At 30.1% G+C, this 26178-nt stretch overlaps 1 protein-coding gene across 7 annotated transcripts in view; it reads right to left on the bottom strand.

Moving 5' to 3' along the window:
* Positions 1-26178, bottom strand: part of LOC108004049 (uncharacterized) — a 53117-nt gene that overhangs the window by 9478 nt on the left and 17461 nt on the right. For 6 of the 7 annotated variants that reach the window (XM_028669809.2, XM_062084169.1, XM_062084166.1 and 3 more), the window contains 6 exons: positions 18253-18539; positions 10251-10388; positions 5930-5997; positions 5558-5850; positions 3571-3875; positions 94-1276 (listed from right to left, as the gene is read on the bottom strand). In XM_028669809.2, the coding sequence (XP_028525610.2) occupies positions 94-1276; positions 3571-3875; positions 5558-5850; positions 5930-5997; positions 10251-10388; positions 18253-18539 (2274 nt within the window). Of the gene's footprint in view, positions 1-93; positions 1277-3570; positions 3876-5557; positions 5851-5929; positions 5998-10250; positions 10389-18252; positions 18540-18975; positions 19650-26178 lie in introns of those variants that run through there. The other variant, XM_017066702.3, reaches the window with a different exon arrangement.

Below are 26178 nucleotides of genomic sequence, written 5' to 3' on the forward strand. Positions count from 1 at the left end.
ATTTCAAGTTCAAAGAATATTTGGACAACGAATGTTTAGAGAAATTGTGGAAGCATTTATCGCGGCGAGTAAAGAAATTGGCAAACAACAAACCTGGTTGATGAGTTTGATCTTCCGGTGGTGGCCGCCTTCCGCTGGAATAAACGGCCGATCCTCTCCCCGAATCAACATTTGAGGAACTCTGGCCGGCTTTGTCATAATCTGATCCTGATCCCTGATTTTGGATTTTCAATCGACCGATCCCATGTTCCAGCTCGTCTTTTCTTACCTCGGGTTTCGCCGGAACAAGATCCTTTGCGTATTGATTCTCCATTCTCTTTGGTCCATCGCCATTTCCAATTTTCGTCGTTGACGAACTTTTGCCCACCTCCACCCCTTCCATACCTTCCTTCGACATTTTCCCGTTATAATGATTCTCCTCGGCTCGTTTCTGCAACTCCTCGATCCTCTTCTGCACCGAACTTCCTTCCGATTCCTGTCCATCTTGCCCACCCATCCCTATTTGCTCTTGTTCTCTTTTCGAACACCTGACAGCGTCATCTCTGCGTATACCGAAGCTTGTCTCCGGTCGATAGTCGTCCTTTCTTTGAGAATCGCTTCTTCCAAACTCGGCTGTTACTCCACTACCATGATCCTCCACTGTGATCTCGTACCGTTCCTTGTCCAATGGATCAACCGTTAGACCCTTAATAGGATCTATTACTGGATTCCTCGATTGGGGATCGTTAACCCTCTCATCCTCGTAGCAGAGTTGCGGTTGGGAAGCAGCTTTCTCGATACCTTTAGTCGAGTTTCTTCTTTGGAACTCGGCCTCTTGGTTACTTTCGGTCTTCATGTACACTTGCGGTACACCGTACCTAGGTCGACCTTGAGCGTAATGATAATATACTTCTTGGCCGGGCAACCTCAGTTCTTGAGCTTGTCTCGAAGTGCTGGGTAGATCGATCTGAGATCTTGACATAGCTTGTCGAGCTTGCTGGTACTGCTGATAAGACACGTTGTTCGAGAAATAACTCTGTTGCACGTTCCTAACTCCTGGCTGGTTGGCATTCTGCTGCCCGGCCAATTGTTGTTGATGCATCTGTTGAATAAGTTGACGTTGGTGCATGTTCTGCGCGTGTTGTTGGGCGAATCTAGGGCTCTGATGATGACTCTGATTCTGATGCATCAATTGTTGAGCGCTTTGAAAGTTTTGATTCGATGGTTGCATCGAATTCCCCACTTGATGAGGTTGAATCGGTAGACCATGAGATTTTTGCATCTGCGTGCTCTGGCTCTGACACGGGAAACGATTTGTCGATTAATCGATTAAACTTTTTCGAATTTAGAAGAAATTTCGTTTTTTTTCGATTTTTTTACAAAATTAACACGTTTTCGAATATATATTTTTTACCAATTTTATATTATTATTATATTATTATATTATTATTATTTGTCATAATACATATATAATGTATTATCGCATTTAAATATATCTATCTTAATCTAAAATATAGATATCTCAAATCGAAAGATATCCACGAGATATCTAATTACAGTACCTTTCAAATAAATAATTGTATCGGAGGAATTCTTGTAATAAGCTAACAACATCTTTCAGAATGTAATGACGCCGTACCGTAACAACTTTACCTATTATCCGTGCATTAGTAATTTAGTTGTCAGTTTACTCGCGTCTCGAGCGCGGAAGTAAGATGCCAATATATTCGCATTCTTATTTTTTTACCACTCGCTGCTTCTAACAGCAATTTGCATTCCCATTAATTATATTACATATTAATTAGAAACGCCATTCGCAGCGATTCGCCGATTTTCTGCAATTACGTTAATTAATTGTCTTTAATAACGTACCGTTATGATAACTCATGGACGAGTTGCAAGAAAAAAAAATGATGAAAATTTTCTTCAATTAGATTTGAATAAAGTAAGAATCAACAATCAACAACGAGTCTATCGCAAAAATCAAGAATTTAGTTAGAAACTTAAACTTTTTCCTCGGTAATAAGTACCGTTAAATTACAGTACGTATCAAATACTGTCAGGGAATAAAGAGACCGATCAAAAATTTGTCGATATCTTAAAGCAAAATTTAACCAAATGTGACGCGTTGTTTCGAGATGCGAATAAATTTCGAAGGTACGCACTGTGCATCGTGTTGCGTGTGGTCGGCTTTAGATGGCATAAATATGGAATACGTATCGCGTACACTGGCTATTTGAATAGGATGTGTCGCATTATATACCTCTTTTTACAAGGAATTTATATGAGGAAAAGATTTCTTTTTTTTTTTTTTTTTTTACATAAAAAATAACTTTTCCGCTGCTCAAGCCGGAAATAGTCATCAGCCAATTCATCCGATGTGTCCATCGGAAATATTTTTCTTGTTGTTGAAAGATGTAGAATTTTCACATGAAATTTTTGTTTGAAACGAGAATGGTGGGAAAAAATGGTGTCTAAAAATACTTCTGCGAATAATTCCAATCGAAATCTATTACGAGGAACTATTGTCTCGTTGAATATTTAAAAACGATCGATAATGATAGCGAGAAAATAAGTTGTTTTGTTCAATTTATCGTCGTTCATGGATTGCAATGAAATTCAAAATTTAAAAGTATAATTATTTATCGGATGAAAAAACAAGTTAGATTTTTTAATGTAAAAATTAACGATATGTATTTCTAAATGTTTTTAATCATTGGTAAATTTTTCCAAGTATATTCCAATTAAAGCGAAGTTTTATTAAATCAAATTTATTCGTAATATATATTTTTTATTTCACGAGTTTAATCTATAGTATATTAAAAATTATTGATATCATAAATTTAATCATTAAGATTGTAATAATTATCGATAATCTTGATTAGAAAATTAATGTTTTTCTTTCAATTGTTAAACGTTTTATTTATTGTTTAGAACAGATGCAGGAACTAACGAATGATAAAACTTTTTAAATTTTTTAAATTCATTATAGGAAAATTGAAAATTTTTCCAATAAATTCCTCCCATATTCCAATTTTTTAATTAAAAATACGCAATTTTTTCATATCTTTATATTTTTTATAGCATTATTTTATTTTATTTCAAAGTGATAAATTCTCATTTGCCATTTCTATTGTCCGACAAAAAATATTATCATTGAAATAAAATTATAGACCATCGGAAAATAGAATATTTTTTAATTTATTCTAAACGAGTACACGTTATAATATTAAAATAGAGACATTTCACTTTTTCTCGAAGTCTAGATCGATTATCCAGAAATGTATCTATTCTAACGTATACTATTCTAATGTAATGTCATAAATTACTTTATATTTCGTATTTTTTTATAATAATTTTTTAATAAAACTTCAAATGTATATTCACATAACAACGTCGATTCATATTTAAAAGAAGTAAACATCTTCTTTGTCTATCAAAAGAAAATTGCTGGCTGTCAAAGTAATTTTCATCGTAATAACTTTCACGCTTATTTGCCCTACTTATTCATCAATAGAGAAAGAATTTCAATTCGTAAGTGAAATAAAACAACCAGTTGAAAGACTGAATTGTAAGGAAATCAAAGATTACCTGGTTCTGAGGATTCTGATGAAGTGCTTGATGCAATTGCTGACTCGGCAATCCAGATGGTCCCTGTACGACGTATTCCCTAGCAACGTTTTGCACCTGCTGTCCACCTGTCGCCGATTGCCCGAAACCAGCAACTTGAGTTTGATGAACCGTTTGAACTCCTCCTGGTGGAGTGTGATGCGTCACGTGAAGCTGAGCACTTTGACCCGGTAAATTGGGTTGAATTTGCGACGTTGGTTGAAGTTGTCCAGGAAGCGGTACGTTCTGCTGATTGTTCAGATAACTATACGAGTGTCCGTACTGACCTAAACCATTTTCAAATAATGTTACGTAAACGTTGTCGTCCTTACATCATAGATGATGGATGGTGACAGGTGGTTTAAATAAGCAATATCGACACGTTATATATAAAATGTTTTTTCTAAATATTCATTTACGAAAGTTCATCATACGATATGATAATTCGCGAGATGAACAAAAATAAAATTGTTTTCCGTGAATGATAAACTGTAATCTTTATGCACAAAGTTTAAAAAGTTTAATTATTTAGAAAATAATTATCTATAAAATAATAAAGTTGAAACGATATATCCGCATAATAAAAAATTTTATGAAAAAATAATTTGAGCATTTATAGCAAAATAAACGATAAAATATCTAATTGATATAAATATGTTTCTAATTTTTAACTTATTTCTTTCGTTTTATTAACGATTAAATTATCTAATATTTACAGTAGAATTTACAGTAGAATAATGTACAGAGAGTTTCATTTCGTAACATTCTGTATACAACTTATTTATTCTTGTTACGTTTCATGTTGTCTCTCATTCGACTAATTAAAATAAATAAAAATTTAATCAATGATCCTGATCGAACTTGAATCATTGCATTGTTTCTTTTTACTTCCACTTGACAAGAGTATTTTAATATACTGTTACCAATTTACGTTAATTAAATAGAATATTATTTTTGTTCCAACATAATGCTGCTTATATTTGTTTATAAATTTTCTTTTTTTTTCTTTTACAATATTTGCATTTATGAGTAAATTTTCCAAAATTTTTATATATCATTATGTAATAGTTATTTTTTTTTTTAGAAAATGATTAGAAAAAAATTTTAAACAACAATAATTTTTAAAATGAATTCGATAATCAAATATATATTAAAAAAATGATTTTAAACGAAAATAATTCTTGTGAAAATATATTCGGTTTACATGTATTATTACGATATAAATATTTTATCAAATTCTATTATCGAAAATTCTTCGCACGAAAACACGTTTCACGTTGAATTTTATTCAGTGCTTGCATTACCTGTTCCACGAATAGACGGAAAGCATTATAATATATTTGAATCGAAAGTTGAATTTCTAAAAACCACTATAAATTCACGATGTTATAATTCTGTAAATTTTTTACTCCATTTTGCTTATCGGAAAAAATTTTTTTCTCTTTCTTTCATACGTTTTATTTCATTCTTCTCTCTCTCCCTTCTCTTTCTAATTAATTTTTAAAATTAATAATACAGGATAGACAGATGTCGATTTTTGGACGAAAGATAGATTGGATGGAACGGAATTAGAATATAGCTAAATGTAGAGTCCATTAAAAAGTGAATCGTGAAAGTGTGACGTCGCGAACCGATTTCGTTACCGATAAAGAAACCTTCAACCCTATTAGCTGTAAAGTAAAGGATCCCGAATTTCCAAGCGAATGGTCGATTGGTTTCCAACCAACTATCCAAGTGACCTAGTTTAACTAGCTTTAAAAACCATTTTTCGTATATAAAATATCAACGTTATCGTATTTGTTAATTTTTCGTTGTTTCTTTGCAATTTTACGAGTTAAATTTTTCCTTCCTTCTACATAATCTTGCCAAGTAATATAAATTTAAGAAATTAATTAAGTCGAAGAAAAACTTAACTTTTCTCTTTTGTTAAATCCTCTAAATCTTAATTGATTGACAAAGTAATACTTACCACAAGCATTCTTCGGATATTGTTGCATATTAAGGGGAGGATCTTGAGCCCGCGGTTTTCCATAAATCCCATCCTTCTTTTTGGCCTCCTCCTCATCGATGCTCCTACTCGATTTTCTCAATTCTTCCGTAACGTTGTTCAAACTCGCCTCCGGTTCCGGCTCAACATCCTTGCGACTCTGCCCGAAACGGCTCGATATCATGTCCTTAATCGTGTGATAAGTCCTCGAGATTGATTTGCTTTTCTCCTCATCGATCTTGGCCGTCCTTGGCGCCAATCCAACCGACGTCGACCTTCGGAGAAATTGCCATTTTATCGGGGAAAATCAATTCTCGGATTCACCATGCGGTGCGATACAAGGAGGATATTTACGCGTAAGATTCCGCTGCTTGATAACTCCTCGCTTGGCCCTCTTGTCTCACTTCTTGCATCTGAGTTCCCTGAAAAATCGTTTACATCGTCCTTTCAACGTGTCGTTCCACCCTTCACTCGATCCAATCTACCTTCTCTCGTCCGTTCGTATTTTGTATTTCCATTCGCGTTATTTTACATAATTCTCTAATTGAAATGTTTCCGACACCGATAAACCGAAATCTAAATGGATGGAGTTACTTTTATTCCTCTTTCAGTTCTATTTGATCAGATTTCGGATCCGAAAAGTTTATTTCTGTGAATGCGATATAAAATAATTGGAAAAGAAATTTCTGAAACTTTTGGAACACGTACGAGCAATTAATCTGCTCTTAATTAATGAAGATATTTTTACGTATAATACGCAGCAAAGGAAAATATGGGATTCGTTATTAAATTGTTCTACTTTTAATTTTTTTTTCTTTTTCTTTTTTGAGAATTTTGAGAACACGCTTGTGAAAAAATTACTCGTTTCAACAAGATTGTCGTGATAATTGTATCAATTATTCTCATTTATTGCCATTTATGGCAATGGAAAATTTTCTCGATGAATAACGGAGATTATATATAAAATTACAAGTTGAAATATAATTATCAATTAAATTTTCGTAATCCTATTAACTTGAGAAAATTGCCATCCTTTCCAAAAATATATTTTCCAGTATATTATAATGTTACGTGATATGCAAAGTGGTGAAAAAAGTTGCGAAATTTTTACCAATCGATGAATAAATTATCAATTTATTTCCTGTCGGAGTTTTTCTCCGAATAACTTACTCGAATCATCTTTGTCTTACGAATATTCTCTCGCGCGAAATAAAACGCACATTTCTCAGCGCAGAGCTGAGCTGAGTAGAGGGAAATTTCTCGACGCAATTTACCGGAATCCACCGAAAACAATTCTCCGTGGAAGAGGACAGCGGGCGGCTAATGGCAACGTGTCCGTTTAAACCGCAGAGGGAATTTCAAAGTTGTCGGACTGAATCCTCCCGGTTCTTAGGAAGGGATGCGGTTGGAATAACAACTGACACTGTCATCCTGATAGATAGAAAGAGAGAGGATGGTAGGGAAAGAGGGGCCAGCCAAGTTGTGTGCCCGTAGGGCTCCGTGACACGCTTTGCGCATACGAAAAAAGATTTTCTGACTTATGATCCCTGCACACAGCTACCGTGTTGAAGATTACACCGCGCTAAATCTAACGTATGAATTTCACAGCCGACGAAAAATCGAATTTAAAATGTTAATCGATCGTTTTCAACTAACGTTCTTACGTTATATCTTCCGTTCGTCCTGATTCGAACATCTTTCGTATTTTTCTTTCCTCTTTTTCTTTCGTAATTAATTTCCACACTTGTTCATCATTGGTTAATTTTAATTTCTTCAAAAATTCTTCGTAAATGAAAGTACAAGTATGTACTTTATTTATTCACTTTAGTTACATTTATTCCTCGTGTTGTATCATTTTATATTTCATTTTAGTCGTTACATACATGTGGCGTTGATTTTTTTTTCTTTTCTTTCTTTTTTTTCTCTCTCTCTATTTTATATAATAAAAATATAAAAGAAAAATATTATTATTTCGATCGTAACTTATAAAGTATTATAAAATATCATATACTTTTCTAGTCTTTATTTTTTGAATTGAAATATCGAAGAATTTTCGGCGACGATTAATAAATTTCGATTCAAGAGGCAATTACATCGCGAGACGCATGCCGATATATCGATCTAAAAATCAAAGTACGTAACATCATATCCGTTATTACTTTAAAGAACTATTAATTTAAATATAGATTAACAAGAGAAATTTAGAGAACATTTCTTACCATTCTCATCAAACAATCTGATAATTAAACAATATAATAATTAAATAATTAAAAATAATTAAAAAAAGTATTTTCACACGATAAAATAATCAATATAAATATCTACAAAGTTAGTAACTATAGTTTTTGATACATAGTATCGTAAACGAGCGAGGTTGATTCCACGTATACTTTAAAGCATACCTTAAAATGAACATGACTATGTTTAACTCCGCAACATTCTCCTCGTTCGTTTGACGCACATCGAGCTATGAATATTTCATGATTTCCGTGCACACGAAATGTCCTTAACTTTGATCAATTTTTTACCATTTCTTCGCGTTCCAACCATTAATCTGAATTGAATGGAAAAATTTCAAGAACAAAATTAAAATAAATTGATACAATTGTCAACACGTTCGTAAAGATTCTTTTCAAATTGGACAAATCGCTTCAAATGGAAAAAGACGTTAAAAAGTATCGAAATTTTCGAATTTATTCGATGTGATTGAATCATTTCGAATACAAAAATATATGATTAAATACACATTTTCCTATTAAAAATAAAAGAAATCGCATCATTTTATCTTTATCTAAATTTAACGTATAAATTATATGTCTATGCAAAATTATTTTTTCCCTCAATCTCTATGGTAGTTAAAGAAAAGATAGACGCGATATGATATGATGAAAGTAATTACAAAGTAAGAACAAGAAAAGAGAAGCAAGTAACAGATTTGCAGACCGCCTACATCGTCAAAAACAATAGGTTGATTTTATCCACGAAAAAAATCCACGCACGCACTGATATTTTCATTAGCGATTGTGAAAAACAATGTTTTATAATATTACATTTTATCAAATCTTGTTATTCATATAATGATAACGTTTGAATTGTTATTATATATAAAATATATCATAAAATATATTTTGCACATTATCATATTATTTTATCACATATGTTCAAATTCTATAATCCTAATTTATATTCGATTGGATAATTTTTTTCCGTTATATTTTTTTTATTTCACAATATATAATAATAATAATATACAAACATATAATAATAATATATAACATATAATAATATATAATATATAATATAAAATACATAATATATATATAATATATATATATATATATAATAAGCATACGATATCTAACAATATCATCTATTTATAATACGGAATCGATCTGATACGGAATGAATACGGAATGAATCTGATCTTTAGCAGAGGATTAACAATTTATTAGTAGATATTATAACACAATTTTGATAGAAAAATATATTTTCTTAAATATTTATATGTATACACGTATATATTAGCATAATTAAAATCAGACGTTTAAAGCTATTTTATACAGAGCGTTGATTCACTCGTGAAACATGATCATCATCGCCTATTAAAACGTAATTAACGTGATTCTAATTAGTGCCCAGTTTCAAAAACAGCGTTTCATCGGCAAACATGAATGATAATTGAAACACCGGTTGCAGGAGTGGGAGTAGATAGAGAAAGAAAAAACAGATTCGAACACGGATCAAACCAAAAGATAATTTTCTACATTCTTTGCACGCCCTTTGACGCTCACATCCGTCTCTAACCTACGATCATGAAACAATATCCCGTGGCACGTGTATTATCGCCACCTACTCACACCTCGAACAATTTACGTAGGTGTCTGACCAGTACACGAGTCACACTCGCGTGAGCCAATCAATGATTTTGCAATGATCGCGATTTTACGACGATTAACTGCTTAATTGCGTTTTCACACGGTCAACCCACGATTTATACGTATGATGTATATATATATATATATATATATACAGAGAGAGAGATCAATAAGGGCTCCATTTTCAACAAGTGGTCGGATTTTATAGTAAACCGTAAAAAGAAATAATATGGTGTTTTCATGCGTATAAATTCGACCTTTAACATTTTGCTGAACTTTATCGATTTGATGGAAGATCACGAGACATTTCGCGTGAAATAAAAATAATATTTAAGTATTTAATATTTAATATTTAATATTTAAATATGCTTTATCAAAGATACGTAAAACTCGAAAGTCATTCAAAACTTTTAGATTTTTTTCCAAAATAAACAATAAACGTTGATATTGATCGATTATTATAAATGCATAAATTAAGAGAATATAAAACATAATTAAATTATTTAAGTCACGTATATCATATCATATCATATATCATATTGTGATTGATTGATACTAATTGTTGAATAATAACACGTTACGTTATATTAGAAATCAATTGAAAATTAATATATAATATAAATTAATATAATAAAGATATCTAAATAAGATAAAGATATCTATATAAAGATATTTATATATATTATATGTATATTATTGCGTGTATCAACATTTTTCACTGCAACTGACTAAATATTATAAAATATTATGTTATTGTTAGTCTAACAATTATTATAGAGAATTAGATAGAATTAACTCACCTCTTGAACCCAAGCTTGTTGCTTGATCGGTGCATCCGGTGCAATAGCCACTCTTCCGGCAGTTCTTTGTTTGTATTCGTGCAGAATAGGAATCTTTGAATTTTTATCTCCCGATGGTAGAACAACTTCGCGTTCAATCTATAAATAAAAAAAGATCGTATTATTATTTCGCTCATTTTTTATTTCTATTGTTCTTTTAAACATTATTTATATTTTAATTATAATCCTCGTTTTAAATAAATAAATTACAATCAAATTTTTATAAAAGATACAAAATCTAAATAAAACAAAATCTTATAAAAAAAATTATAGAATCAAATAGAGATTTTTAAATAAATATATATTTCAAAAAAATTCTCGAGAACAACATCTGACAAATTTTAACTGTTAATATTATTTTTAAATATAATAATATATATTTTAAATATAATAATAATTATATATAAATAGTTTAAATGATAGTTTTATTTTTTATAAATATAACTTCACACGTAATCATTTTGCTTATGTTAAATCTTTTAGTTTCCTAACATGTATTTTAACATGTTTCCTAATATGTGTTTCGTTGTATTTTAAATTTTTCCAACTCTGTAAAATAATATTGTTGACGCAAAATTATTATTATGTATCGATACATAGGTGATAGACGCGCGTTAAAAATACGATTCTTCCACGATGGCAACGTCGACAAAGATTTTTTCCCATCGTAAATGTCGATCTCACTTCCACGACGTTCGTTCAATTTTTCCAAACAAGATCGAGAACAGGATCTGGAAGTTCACGAGCACGACTCGCGAACGAACCTCTCGTATACCCTTTGCGTGCATATACATAATGACGCGTCTAAAAAGAGGTGTCACTGAACTAAGCTCGCCTTGAGATCGCGATCCGATCTCTTAGTAGAAAGACCGATATCGGTGGCATTCGATCTTTTTACCAATTAATATGCTTCTATACGCGTATTATAAATACGATAATTTGTGAAACGGATTCATCGTTACGCGTGCCAAATGTTTTTTTTTCATCTCGTTAGAAATACACGTACTTTGAGAAATTAATCGGTTTATCGCGGGATAATAAACTTTTTTTTCTGTTATTTAAAAATTAATTACGTTGTCCTTTATACGCTCTAGATACGGAAACGAGACGGAAATAGACCGGTTTCGCTCTATCTTCGTCTCGCTTCGTTTAACACAAATTTCAACCGCAAATTATATTGCGACGTTATTATCCTTCCCTATGTTCCCTATTGTTCAGTGATGAAGATTCAACGTATTGGAAATCTTATCGTAATTACGCATATAGAATGACGTCATTCATTATATTTCTATCAACGTAATATTTGTATACTTGATTCTTTAAGTAATTCGGATAATAAATTTTCAAATAACAGAGTTTGTATCGTATTAATATATCACATCCGCTATCTCCGCTTAATCGCTTAATATTATTTTAACAGTATTAACTACCTAACAGTATTATTCACTTATTTAAGTTCTTAAAATATTGCCGCATACTAGACAACAATTGCATTTAATCATTTTTAGCATCGCGATTTCATAAGTAAACGAAACACGAAAAGAAACTCGATGATGAGAATACTCAAGATTTCACGAAAGATTTTATGAATAATTCGCAAGCATTTAAACACAAGATACGTAATATGATTGTCGGTTGGTGGAACAAAAGGTGTGGGAGGATAAATTTGTCAAGTCGGGAAAATACAAATATATATATATATATAGGACAAAAGTATGTCGTCGTCGACAATTGTTCCGATTTGTTCTCGCCTCCGGGAGGGCCGAACCACGAGGAAAAGTGATGTATCTAAACGGCTATCGCAACCCCCTTCTCAACTTCCGGTAAACGGTACGCAAGTATGATGCCTCCTTTGTCTCAGCTCAGAATCTCTGAGAATTTTCCCAAGAACGTAACCGATGTACAACGAACTGTTACCGAAGATTTCACCGAACCACCATCTTCCATGCGATGCTTCACCTAGAATGTGGAACATACATGTCGGGCCTTCTTCGTTCTTCTCACAACTAACAAACGCTATATTCTGTATTTCATTTAAATCTATGCTCCTTTCTTGCTCTCTTTCTTTTTTCTTTTCTTTTTTTTCTTTTCTCTTCTTTTCTTTTCTTTAATTTAATTTAATTCAATATGTTGCTCTCCTTATTTATTTTCCATATTATTTATACGTAAAATCATTTTACGTTTTACAAACAAAACATAAACATTTTGAAAAAAATTAAACTTATCAAATAAATATAAATAGATAGAAATAAGTATTTTTATTTTTTCCGAATATATCGAAAAATTTGTTTTTCGATAACATTCTAACATTCTAACTTTAAAACAAAACTCATTAAGAAAATAATAAAAATTCGATCGTTCTATTGATCTTTCTCTATTTCGAATTATAACAAGGCACGTTGCATTTGATCGTGATGGATTATCCAAGATACATCACGTATCAACGAATATTATAAAAAATTGTATGGTGAATTATAAAAAGTTTAATTAGATTATTAATTGTGATTTTATCTTAAATTTTTCATATTATTTAAAGAAAAATTAATTTATTATATGCCTGTTTGATTTTTGAATTAACAAATCTATAAGAATGATGAATAAAAAAATATATATTTGTTTGAAAATTGAAAATCGTAATATGTCGAGTGATATATGTATTTAATCAGCATTTGTTATATATATATATAAATATCAGTCTTGTACTTCCCGATATTTAATACGTTTAAATAATATCATTTAAAAAAAAAGAAATAGAAAAATGAAACATTAAACAATTTTACATATATCACACAATCATACATTTAAAAAAAAATAATTTAACATATCTCACTCTATAAATGACGAACGAAAAGTTAGATAGACCTATCATTTCCCGTTAATCGATGAACGATGAATAAAAGTGAAAGGAGAAAAAGAGGGGATGGAAGAAAAAGTAATGGAAGAGATAGATATTAAAAACGGAGATATCGAAAAGATTTAAATAGTTGACATTTTGACATCGAAATATATTTTAATGTCCGATTCAAAATTACTTCCAATTTATTTTATCTTAAAGATTGTTATCAGCATCAACTTGATATATGAGATGAGAATATTTATTATTTTTTTGTCGAAAGTATAAATCAATTTTAGATATTATATCGTAAGATGAAAACTTTTTCGAATAAAATTAGACGAAGAATTTAAAATATAAAATAACATTTTCCCTCTTTAACATATATTTTTCTTATGAGATAAATATATCGTCAATGGAACTATTACGCGTCACTTTTAACGCCATTCTTATAATGGGATATATAATAAAAATAACGTTTAGAAAATAGACTCTTTGCATAGTGTTAAAAAATCACTAGTATATTACAACGATTATACAAATATATCTAATTAAAATCTGAAACAAGTTTGTAATTTGTTTGTTTTGAGCGATAAATTAATGGAAAAAAATTACGATTAATTATTCAATGATGATCGCTTAACAAAATAATAATTATTCGTATTTATATTATGAATTACAAAAACGACACACATTATTCTCAGTTAATAATATTGTTATATATGTATTATATTATAAACTATATACGACAATTTACCACTATTTTGAAAAAATCCTGTTGAAGAAATGAAAAAAGAGAAGGAAAAATGTAAAAAAAAGATTACGGAACAATCTCGTAATTATCGATCAAAGTGCAAATTCATTGGAAACGAACACATGAAACGAATGCCACGCTATTATTAAATGATTATTTCAAACATCTGAACATAACGGAAATGTGGAATTAACGAACTCGTCGCGCCGGTCTAATTTTCATTAGTTCGCCGCATTCGAACGAGTTTTCAAACGAGTCATCTCACGTGTTCCCATGTGCACACGCGCACAATTTATAAAGAAAACTCGCGCGCATTTTTCTCACACGCATCCATGCACCGGTTTATATGTCATACACACAGGGATCGAGTGGTTGCTTATCCTCAAAGAGAAAGAAGCCCGAGATCGAAGAAGTTGATATCAGAGGAGAAATGGAGCATTGAAGAAGAGGGGTGGATGGAAACGAAGGGATGGAGGGAGGATACGGGAATAAAATGCTTTCATTCCTCTTGAAAGGAGAATGTCAAAGCGCTCTTAAGAGCGTCTCTTTGATATACTTCTACACGATCAACGCGGAACATCAAGGAGGATATTAAATTCACGCGTTTTGCTTGTCTTCCCTATGGAATTTAATACGTCTCTTGTTATTACATTCACGTTCGTCAAAAATTTATTCGTAAAGCTTCGCGACCCAATACACATCCTACGGATAACTTTGTTTCGTTTTTCGTTTTCCATTTTTCACTATATGTATACGTATATCACGTATATCACGTATACGTATCGTTTCACAATTTCCATCGAAATTGACTATTTTTATTTTAGAAGAGAAAGTTAATAACGTTTAATCATCGTATGATCGAGATCAGAACAAAGCATTATAAACGTTTCATATATGCAATCGTATTGCATCGTATTGTTTCTAATAAACATTTCTCCGTCATGGAATATATCAAGCTAGCTGCTTCATATTCCTCGACAATTGTTTCGCGGAATTGACTTTGCGCCCGTATTTTTATCGTACGGTTCTTTGTCCATCAACGGTAAGAGACAAGCGAACGAGTCGTTGATTCTCGGTAGAGCACAAGAAAAACCGAATACCTGTAAAATTACAATACTAATTACGCGGTTTGTTCTAGGATCGGTACAATTTGTTTGCACGAAAGACGATACGTTTCGAATAAATATCTTTCCTTTAATTTTGCCAGCAAGTGCAGCAATAGATTCTTCTCAAATATAATTTTTTTTCCTATCATCAGTTAATGCATTACAATTATAATTATAATTATTAATATAATGATAATTATTATAATGATATTTATATTTGGTACGTTACAAAGAATATAAATTGAAATTAAATATGTGAATAACGAATATTTTTTGAACCAGTTAAATATCATATATGCATCTACATGTATTTGTAAAAGAAACAGCAAAAGAAATATATGACTGAATATGAATAAAATATATTCTCGATGCGATAGATGAATTAATTTTACTTTCAGGACGATCGATGATTTTAATTAAAAAATTTTGCAATATTTTGGAAAAAAATTTTCAAGTCGATTCACTTATCGGTAATTAAATTGATAACATAAATGCGCGGCAAAATACATTCTGACATATCAATGAATATTTAATTTTTTTTTTTCTTATAAAACTTTTTATTATTTTTATTCACTTATTTATTTATCATTATACACGTATGATATAAATATCACGTAAGACATTTTTAATTTCATACATTCATTTTTCTTTTATACAGTCCATATATTGTATCGTCATTTTTAAGAAATTTTTTAAGAAATTGAAATCTCATATATTATACAAGAAGAACGCATCATTCATATCGAAACAACGTAGCGTTACCTTCGAATCTAGCTTCTATATGTATCTATACCTCTTTTTTTTTTGCGGCTACTGCATTTGTACACAATCACTATCTAAGCAATACTATATATACGTGTATCTGCCTGCCATGTTATCAGTGAAATCCGTTGTAAACAACTACGAATCCTCATGAATCCAACAATGACCTAGATCGGAAAAAACCCTATTTGAAGAAATATAACAGCCCGTGAACTGCTCAAAGAATTCACATAAGAAGGTTCGCATGGTCCTATCATTTTGTATTTATATTCGCTACGTTTCGCTAATATGAACAACAGATAAAACACCGAATCTAAAATATGCAGTCTAGATTTTGATTCCTCAAAATTTTAAACGAGATCCAACTTTGAGCGTAGAGGGCAAATTAAAGGGAAAATCACGCACCGACTTTACTTGGTTTCGAAACGATGACATCGAAAAAAGAATAGAAGAAGAAGAAGAAGATGAAGAAGAAGAGGATAAAGAGCAAGAAGAAGAAGAGAAGAAAGAGCAAGAAGAAGAAAAAGAAAAAGAAGAGGAGGAGGAAGAAAAGAAAAAAGAAGAAGAGAAAGAAGAAAAAGAAGAAGAAGAAAAAGAAAAAGAAGAAGGCTAGAAAGTCGATGCGGAGACCATACCGAATAAAGCGCTACGTCTTGACTTCTAACCATGGCTGTTTCTTTTTTCTTTTTCTTCTCTCTCTTTCTCATCGACTCGAGTCCAGTCACCGTACATGAAGGTGCATCAAAGTCCACGACTGGAATCGCCATATTCAGCCCGTTACACCTCCGGAACCCGTCGCGTTATCGGTGGTAGTAAAATTGAACGGCGGCACGCCTATGCGCCGCGTCTATAACAAAAGTTTCCAGAACCGGTGGATGCTTGTATATGGCGCGAAACTATGTAACTACCGTGGCAGTGCACGCAGACACGCACGTTTTTCGCGCACGTGGAATTAATGGACACGGTGCATCGTTAATTAACACACCACCACTGGCCGTGACGTGCGGTTGCATCGCATAGAACCGCCTACATTATTCTTTCTATATTCGTGCTATTCTTGGGCTGTTATATATACAAGGTGTACGTTCAAACTTAAAACAAAAGTTTATTATTTTATTTTATTATTCATATAAACGTAAGTAGAATGATAATTTTTCGTGGAAGACGTGAAAAGATATATAATTGTCGATCATTAACATTTTACATTTTAATTTTTTATATTTTGATCAAGTATAGCGAAATGGAAATATCTATGTTAATTGTTCGACGAAAACCCGATTATATCCCGATAAAGAAATAAAAAACATACAAGATTGAGGATCAATACCAGGATCAATTTAATCAAAGATTATCAAATCACTCGACATCGGCTATTAATCGAGAGTATGAAATATTTAGAGTCGGTAAAAATTTAAAAACAAATGCACTTTTTCCATAAAACTTACATTAAGAGTAACTTTTTTAATATGGCGAATAAAATTCTCGCTTAGACATAAATTCTAATATATATATATATATATATATTTAAAGTAGTGTACAAAGATAAAATTTGTTCTTCATTTGTTCTCATTTTACATTTTCTTCTTTTTTTGTATATTATCGTGTAATTAATTCGTGATTCCAAATGAAATTTTTATTTTATATTTTATATTTTATTCGAATAATAATAATAAAATAAAATAATAAAATTTAAATTTTATATTAGGAAAATATATTTAATAGAATTTGAATTTTCAAGAATGTATACGAAATAAGAAAATATTATTCTAAAATCATTTTTACGCTATTAAAATAAATTTATTAAAATAAATTTTTTTTCATATGTAAAAAATATTTTAGTTAGAAACCTAATAACGAAGTAAGTATTAAACATCTATATATATATGTATATATTTCACATAAGTATATATTCCGATACGGTTCGATGTGCTTTGTAAGCACAACTAGACCGAAAAGATTAAAAGTTTGAACAACTCGCCATAATATTACGTATTCTTCTTTCGTTTATAACATATCTTTCTTAAAATTTCTTAAAATTTACAACTTTTCTACATGTGTGGAAGAATATACGAAGAAATACAAGTAAAAATACAAATTATTCAATGTTGCAATCGATGCACTATAATAATTCGAAGTCTAAACTCAGAATTACTAACTAATTTTTCTTTCGTCAAAAAATTTGATTTTTGATTTTATTTGCCTTGTTTTATTTATATCGAGCAACTTTCAAACGCAACCGTTTATGTTACGCGATAAAAATTGAAATTTTAATCAAATAAGATTCGAATAACTCGAAGTTGATCAATTTACTCGATTCAATCAAAAGTCAGGGAAACGAGAATAGCTTTAACGAGAACGAAATGTTACATTTAAACAAAGTATTTATATTTATATTTCTTTAGTTTAATATCACTATATTAACTTCGATATAGTTTTGAAATTACCGTTTCTCGGAAACACCCTATGTTCACGTGTATAATGTATATAAATGTATTCGAATACACTTACCGGAAATTTGCTGCTATGAGTCTGCAAGTTAGCCGGCTGTTGAGTTTGACTCGAGCTCTGTTCCTCTCCGTAAAGTGGTGGCATCCTGTATTCCGGTGCAACGTTCTGTCCGGAACTTCGAAGTTGGCTCTCGTCTGACGTTGTGTTCCTCTCTATACCCGAAACGACGGTCCGCGACGATTGCTCGGCTATCGTTTGTACCCTGTTATCCTGTTGCCCGTTCTGAATCTTTTGATTGTTCGGCACCGGTTTCGGTGGTGGTATAGGCTTGTAAAGTCCCTCCTCATCTGGAACGAATATTTTGTTCGCGTTTATTCTTAGCGACAAACGCAGAAATAAAATAGAAAAATTATTTAATTTCGATTTTCCATAAAATTCAATTTGTTTTGATCTAAATTGATGATCGATAATGTATAGTATTGGATATCGATTTCCATCCATAATTGTTTATAACTTATGGAAAAAAGCAAAATATTTGAAAGTTTGGAAATGATGAAGATGCTTATTATTAAATATACTTAAAATTCTCGGTTTTCCTTTGTTTGTTCGAACCAGAGAAACGAGAGAAAACGAAACAAAACGAGCAAAGAAAGAACGATTGATTCGAGATAGCGACAAATCATCAAAGTAGTCGACCAACTGACAATCGTTATTTTTTAAAATTTTATGCGCGGTCTATTTTTTTTTCCCTTCTATTAGAAGGATTGATCTCACGTCAAATACCTTGATTCAAATTCTGTCGCCTCAAACGATTCTCCTGCTTCACTTTGCGAACCGTGGTGGCCATCGCGTGTTGGCTGACCATTTCTGAAAAATACTATCGCAAATTCTCACCAAAACTTTATTTCCACTCACATTTAATGAACACTTCTCTAATAAACGTTCCACATCGTGCAATCTGTGTTGTCGCTATAGCTATCGTTATTTCGTTGAGTTTTCCTTTCTTTTTTTCGCATTCAACGATGTTCCTTCTTATCGTTTTTTAATCGCGGAACATCCAAGTGAAAGTATCTTTTATCTCGTCTCGAAAATGCTAAGAATCAACCGCCAATCATGCAACTAATCGGTGAAACGAGATTTTATCTTGCGGCTTCTCAATTCCTTTTTATTCATAATTCAAATCCTCCCTTCATTTACGCCTTACATTTGAGTGTATTTCGTCTTTGCTCGCGAATCAGGACAGAGTCTCGATTAAAATTATATAATCTCGTAATAACATTGCAAAAAGAAAACGTAAAATGATGCAATTATCTTTATTTGTTCTTTATTTTTCTTTTCTTTTTTTTCTATCATCCACTATATTTTAACTTTTTTAGATTTTATAAAGACGTTTCGATGAATTATATCGTATGAAATTTAAATTTTTCGTATGAAAAATTGGCAAAAATGACAAATCATCTTGAAATGTATTTCATATATATATATATATAATTTATTATTTTTTTATATATATTTTTTTATATTATATATATATATAAAATAAATAAAAAAATAATTCATCGAGCAATGAATTATTCCTCCTACAAATTCGAATTCTTACTTAATACTTTCATTATATATACTTAATACTTTATACTTTCGTTATAAATCGATAGAATTGAGAAAATTTCTATCACTTCTAAAATTTGGTTATACGAACCTGTTTATTATAAGATAATAAATTCTACGTATAAAAAAAAGTTCAACTTGTAATTTTAATTTCATAAAACTTCATGTTATTTCAATAAAGCTTCTGAGCAACGAATAATTGAATCTTTTGATTAAAAATTTAACATACTTTCTCTATAAAAAAAAAAGTATATATAAAAATTATAATGTATCGTAGATTTTATGTAATAGTTTTATTTTAAAACCAGTATTGTTATGTTTTTTCCCATTTAGGAAAATTGATATATTCACATTACACGTTTTGTTATTTCCTTTTTTCTTTGTAAAATTCTTCCAAAAAAATCATCTTGGTAGAACGAAGAAAAATCCATTTTTTCGGATTCCGATGATTCCTTGTAAAAGGGAAACGCTGTCACTCACTATTTTTTTGTAAAATTTATTAATTAGCAAAGACAAAAGCACAGAACACAATTAATGGTCTCAATGTCGATTCACCACATTCTTCTGTTTAAGATCGTTAAAGAAACGTTAGATCAATCCGATCTAGAGGGAAGCACGATCGAATAGTATATACTCGAACGAGATCGATCGTTCGTTCTTCTTTCACCAAAGGGGGGATTTTTTTTTCGCGTTTGGCGACCGAGCCAAGTCGCGATATGCGCGAGTTTCTCCGGTTCTTGGACGAGTTTCTTCCGTACACGCGTGAGTCGCGAGCGGGAATGTGCGGTGGCTGTGGTGGCCGGGGGAAAGAAACGGATTTTCCACGCGAGCGGAACTCCGATCCACGCTCGGCCCCTTCTCGCACCGACTGAAACGACTCAAACTTTCCATTGAGCGAACGTCTGGTTCCGCCGTTCTGACTTCACTTCCGGTATCGTCCCACCACTACGAATCAGAAATCATTATAGACGGGAAAGTGGGAGAAGGATCGTAGAGAAAGATGTCCGGGGGGAGGATCGGAATAAGAAATGGAGAAGGACAAACGTTCGGGGATAATTTATTCCGCGTCCATACGCAGACGGGCTCCGCATCCCACGAATATCAAGCTGCTCGTTATACCTTCCTTCTACTTACTTCGATTATCTTTCGTTTCTACACATCTACTTATGTTTATCTAATTTTTTTCTCTCGATATTTCTCCTTTCTTTCTCTCCTTCTTACGCAAGATTTTAACTCAACCCAACTTTCGAATAATTCGATATGTACGAACAATTGTTAATATATTGTTGATCGATTTTAAAGAAGACGAAAACAAAATTTATAATAAAGTTGGTAAGTTCGCGTTAGAACGTTCTTCGCTCTGTTTATGTACTCTTTGTATATTCGTACATAGTATTTTAATCATATGTATATTCTACAACGATTACGATATAAATTTTATTTTGCGCGTGAATGATATGATATTTTGTTTCGATTTATCGTGAAAGGATTAAAATAATTAAAATAATTATATTTTAATTGTTAATATTCAAAATCATTGTAAATAATTTTTTATAAAAAAATGAAGTCAGCCTAAAAGCGTTCCATTATTTTAGATAAGTAATTATTTGAATATTTTAATGTAGTATCTTATGATGTTAATAATTTAAAAATATTAAAACTATTCATTCTTCGCGTAAATATAATAAATATATAATGTCGCTTAAACATATTATATAATAATGTTATTTAATAATATTATATAATAAATACATACACTCCGCTTATATTTATTCGGTTAAAAAAATCATTAATCTAAGTATTCTATTTTCCTCGTTTTCCAACACAAAATTGTTTCCTGTACCGAGAAAATAATATAATAAATATTTATTAAAATCAGATTATTTTATATATATATAATTATAATTATATATATTATATATTTTATACACGAACATAATCTTGTATAAAATATCTAATGTAACAGAATATTAAAAATATGATCGATTATATATGAAGAGAATTTCTTCAAATCCTAACGATATTTATTTCTGAAATAGATTTTTATCAAGATATTCAAACGATACGACATTAAACAGACGAAAGAAAATACGAAAATAAAAAAATATTTCTATTTCCTTCACATGATATATGTTATTATATAGAAATATAGCATTCATAGTTGTTTCAAATTTATCGTATAAAGCGTATATAAGTTAATATGAATCATTAATTGTTATAATAAATAACGCAATGTTCAAATAATAATTTCGTACAAAAAAAAATAAATAAATTTAGAATCAATTGAAATAAGAATTAAAATATTAATACGAATAACTGTATAGTATAATTGTATATTATCGCATATTATCGTGTAACACAAATTATAACACAAAATATTTGCTATAAGTTTCGAGCATCGTCGTGAAAATTTATTTTTATATGATTTATACGCGAGATGTTTCACGTACGAACGAGGTAAGAAGACAAATATTAAATAGGCCTGGTTTGTAGTGAAAGTACTATTTGACTATTTAACTTCACCGTTTTCCTTCACCTTTCTGAAAAAAACGCTATTGGTGATTCCCCAACACTATGAAAATCCACCGTCACTTTTCTTCACGATAAATACCTTTGAAAGGAATCTTGTAGAATCTTGATTCCTTCGAATATTATCCATATTTTACGTAATATTTATTTATTTATGAAATTCGCTAATTTTAACTTTTTGCTTACAATATGAATATATACGCAATAATCGGTAAAATTATAATTTAATTTATAAAAAATATTTTAATTTCATTTTTTATATTTTATAAAAAATATATTTTTCGATTATTATCGTATTATATTAGTAATTGAAAATATTACTCGCGAAAGCATATCTCTGTAGCAATTGTCGCTATACAAATCGCTCGCTCTCGTTCGGTTCGATTTCTATCTAATAGCATCACGGCTTCACTCTCATGCGTGTACTTCGTTAGTTTTCTTCTTAGAATTTGCTTATAGATCGGAAGCGTAAAAATATTTTGAAATAATTTTGTCTGCAAATTTTAAACGATTATATCTTTTTCTTTTTTTACGGAAAAGAAACTTTATAAAAAAAATTAGTGAGTATATCGCCATATATTTTATATTATATTAATTTTCTATAAATAATTTTATTTTTAGTAGTATATTTTATGTTCTTATATATTTTTAGTTCTATTCGAGTAAAAAAAAAAAAAATGAAAATTTAAAAATGATACAATTTAAAATTTTTTATCCTTATGCTTATTGAACGATGATTCTGAATCTGAATTCCAAGATTATTGTGGAATTGTGTTTTGCGAAAATAATAAATTATTCTTTGTACTTTTGATATTTTTAACATTTATAATATTTAGCAGTTACCAACATATTTTTCACGATCATGCTTATCGAGATATATCTCATTAACTAAAGATCGATTATCGAACCAAGTGGTATCGCCTACTAAAACTGGTTGTATTATTATCTATTCTTTTTGTAATTCTACCTGGAACTGGATCTGCGAGTATTTACCATTACTAAGAAGAGGACCGTAAAACTAATAGTTTTCTTTTAAACCTTCCTTGCATCCATTGCTCGCATTGATATTTCCTGTTTTAGTATCAAAGGACAAAAGTATATAAGATAGAAAACTTTGAAATATATTGTTACTCTTAACAATATCGATTGAATATTAAAATATTATAAGAATGTATATATAAGTGTATAATTTTTGCAAATTTACTACGAAAAATTGTAATTATTAATCGGCTTGCTTTTATTAAAAAATAATTTGTTATTGTTATTATTATTATTATTATTATTATTATTATTAAACGATAAATATAAATATAATTTGTTTCATTTACGATAGAAACTAACTAAAATGTTTTAAAATTGATGCGAACTTATTCTAGATAAGTATCAAACTTGAAGATCGGATCGGCTGAACAAAAACATTTCCATCTTTCACGTCTCGTTTCGCCCATGATTTTTCGATTGTCTACGTATTTCTACACATTGTTGCAACCATGAACCGTGGAAAAATAAGTGGGAAAAGAACGAGCGCATCGCATCCAAATGGCATTTGACGCGTTCCTTAACAGCGAATAAAGGTCGTATAGCATTACACGTACAGATACATGCTAGTGTCGTTGTAACTACATGAACGCAACAAGAATCGCCGATTAATCGTGACGATTGTCACGTAAAAATATGTTTCTCGAAAATGCTTGACCTTTCGTGACGGTGCGCGTAGTGTGAATCCGCCCTAACACCGAGTTGTTACGCGATGTTATCGAGACCCTGATCGGCTACCAATGCCGCGTTCCTCCGCGTCTGCGACGTCCATCGCCTAAGAACAATCTTCGTATCCAAAGTGTGTGCGCGTGCTCGAGAAACGATCATTCTTTAACCGAGATTCGGCATTTTTTATTTCAAATCGAAATAATTCTTTTCGATAAACATATTTCCGAATAAATTCTACAGTTTTCTTCCCGATATCAATTATTTACATAAGTTTTATTTCAATTGGTTATTCAGATGCGCGCGATGAAATTAAATTTAGAATGTTTCGTTTTATGTGACGATTACTTGTAAAACGTAAAAAAAAAAAAAAAAAAATGTTTTACAGAGTTACAATTTGTTCCAATTATCTGGAATATATATATATATATATTATATATCTGGAATATATATATATATATATATATAATATAATTTTGTATAATTATAAAATAACGTCTACTTTATATTTTCGTAGTTTCAAGTTTAATAAAATAAAACGTTCACATTTTTCTTTCGGAATTTTCAATTTTATTTCAATTTTCCAAATATTTAAAACGTATCTCTATCATTTTTAATTCAAATAAATAAAGTTTTCTATTATATTTTGTTCGTTTAATCTTAATTCTTTTACTAATAGTTTATCGATGAAACAATTACATAATTATTTCAAACATAGTGGATTTTAATTATCGAAACATTGATTCATCTATCGAAGATTCATTTGAATCATAAAAAAATATATACATAAAAAAATATATCTACGTATAGGATTTAAAATATTTATTTTCCAAAATATAATATTCGATCAGATATCCCGTATACGTTAAATCAAAATATTTTACGAAAAATACAATATTACGTTATAGTATTACATATAATACTTTAACAGAAATTCGACATACATGTATATATAAACGTTATATTGTATTTCCCGTATAATATAATAATGCGAAAAATTCGTAAAAAATAATAAGATAACAATATAGAAAGCTTGGGAATATTCAATTTCATTTGCATTTATAATATAAAATTGAGCAAACTGATTAAGATGATAGAATAAGTCATCCATGTGAAACAAATCTTATCTTTTCTATATTCTAAAATCAAAAACTGTGTACAAAGTACTATGTAATACATTCATAATATTTAAACTTTTAAACTCTTATATTCTCGAAACTAAACTTTCCTGCCCTTCCTTATTTTTTAAAAAAGCTCTCAAAATATCAAAAAATGTCAATAATCTCGAAAATTCGAGAAAAAATGGCAACGAAGACAAGATAAATGAAATATTCTCACGTTTACAATATACAAAAATAAAAAATTAAAAAGAGGGAAGAAAAAAAATATATGAAAATTCGTTCGTGCATTTTTTTTTATATATATAGAGATTTTTGAAAGATATTTGTGAAAGATCGAGTTCTATATTTGTCGTTGTGTCTAACTTAAAAGAATATAAGTTCGAATAAGCGTATGCATTGTTCGAATGTCGTAGTAACGACCACCCAATGGCAAGAAAAACATAAAAGAACGGTTTATAAAGTAACCGTTACACAACGATAAAAGAGCTATTAACTTATAGTTTTATACGAAAAAATTATTATATTCGAAATCATTCTTCGTTTGATCATTTAACGAATGAAGCACTCTAATTAAACGATTCGTCATCAAATACATCTATGAATATTTCTATAAAAATTTATTATCGAGTAATTAAATTATTACGTTGATTTTATCATGATTTCATTATCTCTAAATTTCTCTTTAATTCTACGATTTTAATATCGATTCATTAATTAATTATATATATTATTATTAATTTTAAAAATAGCTAAATTTTCAAAATTAATTCGTATATACTAAGATGTTAAATCAATTTTCAAATATAAATGAGTGATAGATAAAATCACTAGAGAGAGAAGAATAGAGAAAATATAGATACTTTAGAAAAAATTACGATAAAAAAAAAATATGAAACAACATTATACGCTGAAGTCTCAGCAAAAAGATCTTGTTTTGGATCAATGAAAGATTTAAATTTGAGAGCATATTTCTTCCTATTTATGTTACAAAAGAGAAAATCAGGTCGTCTGATTCCAGAAAGGA

This window comes from Apis cerana, linkage group LG13 (genome assembly GCF_029169275.1).
Source record: "Apis cerana isolate GH-2021 linkage group LG13, AcerK_1.0, whole genome shotgun sequence".
In the NCBI taxonomy this organism is placed as follows: Eukaryota; Metazoa; Arthropoda; class Insecta; order Hymenoptera; family Apidae; genus Apis; species Apis cerana.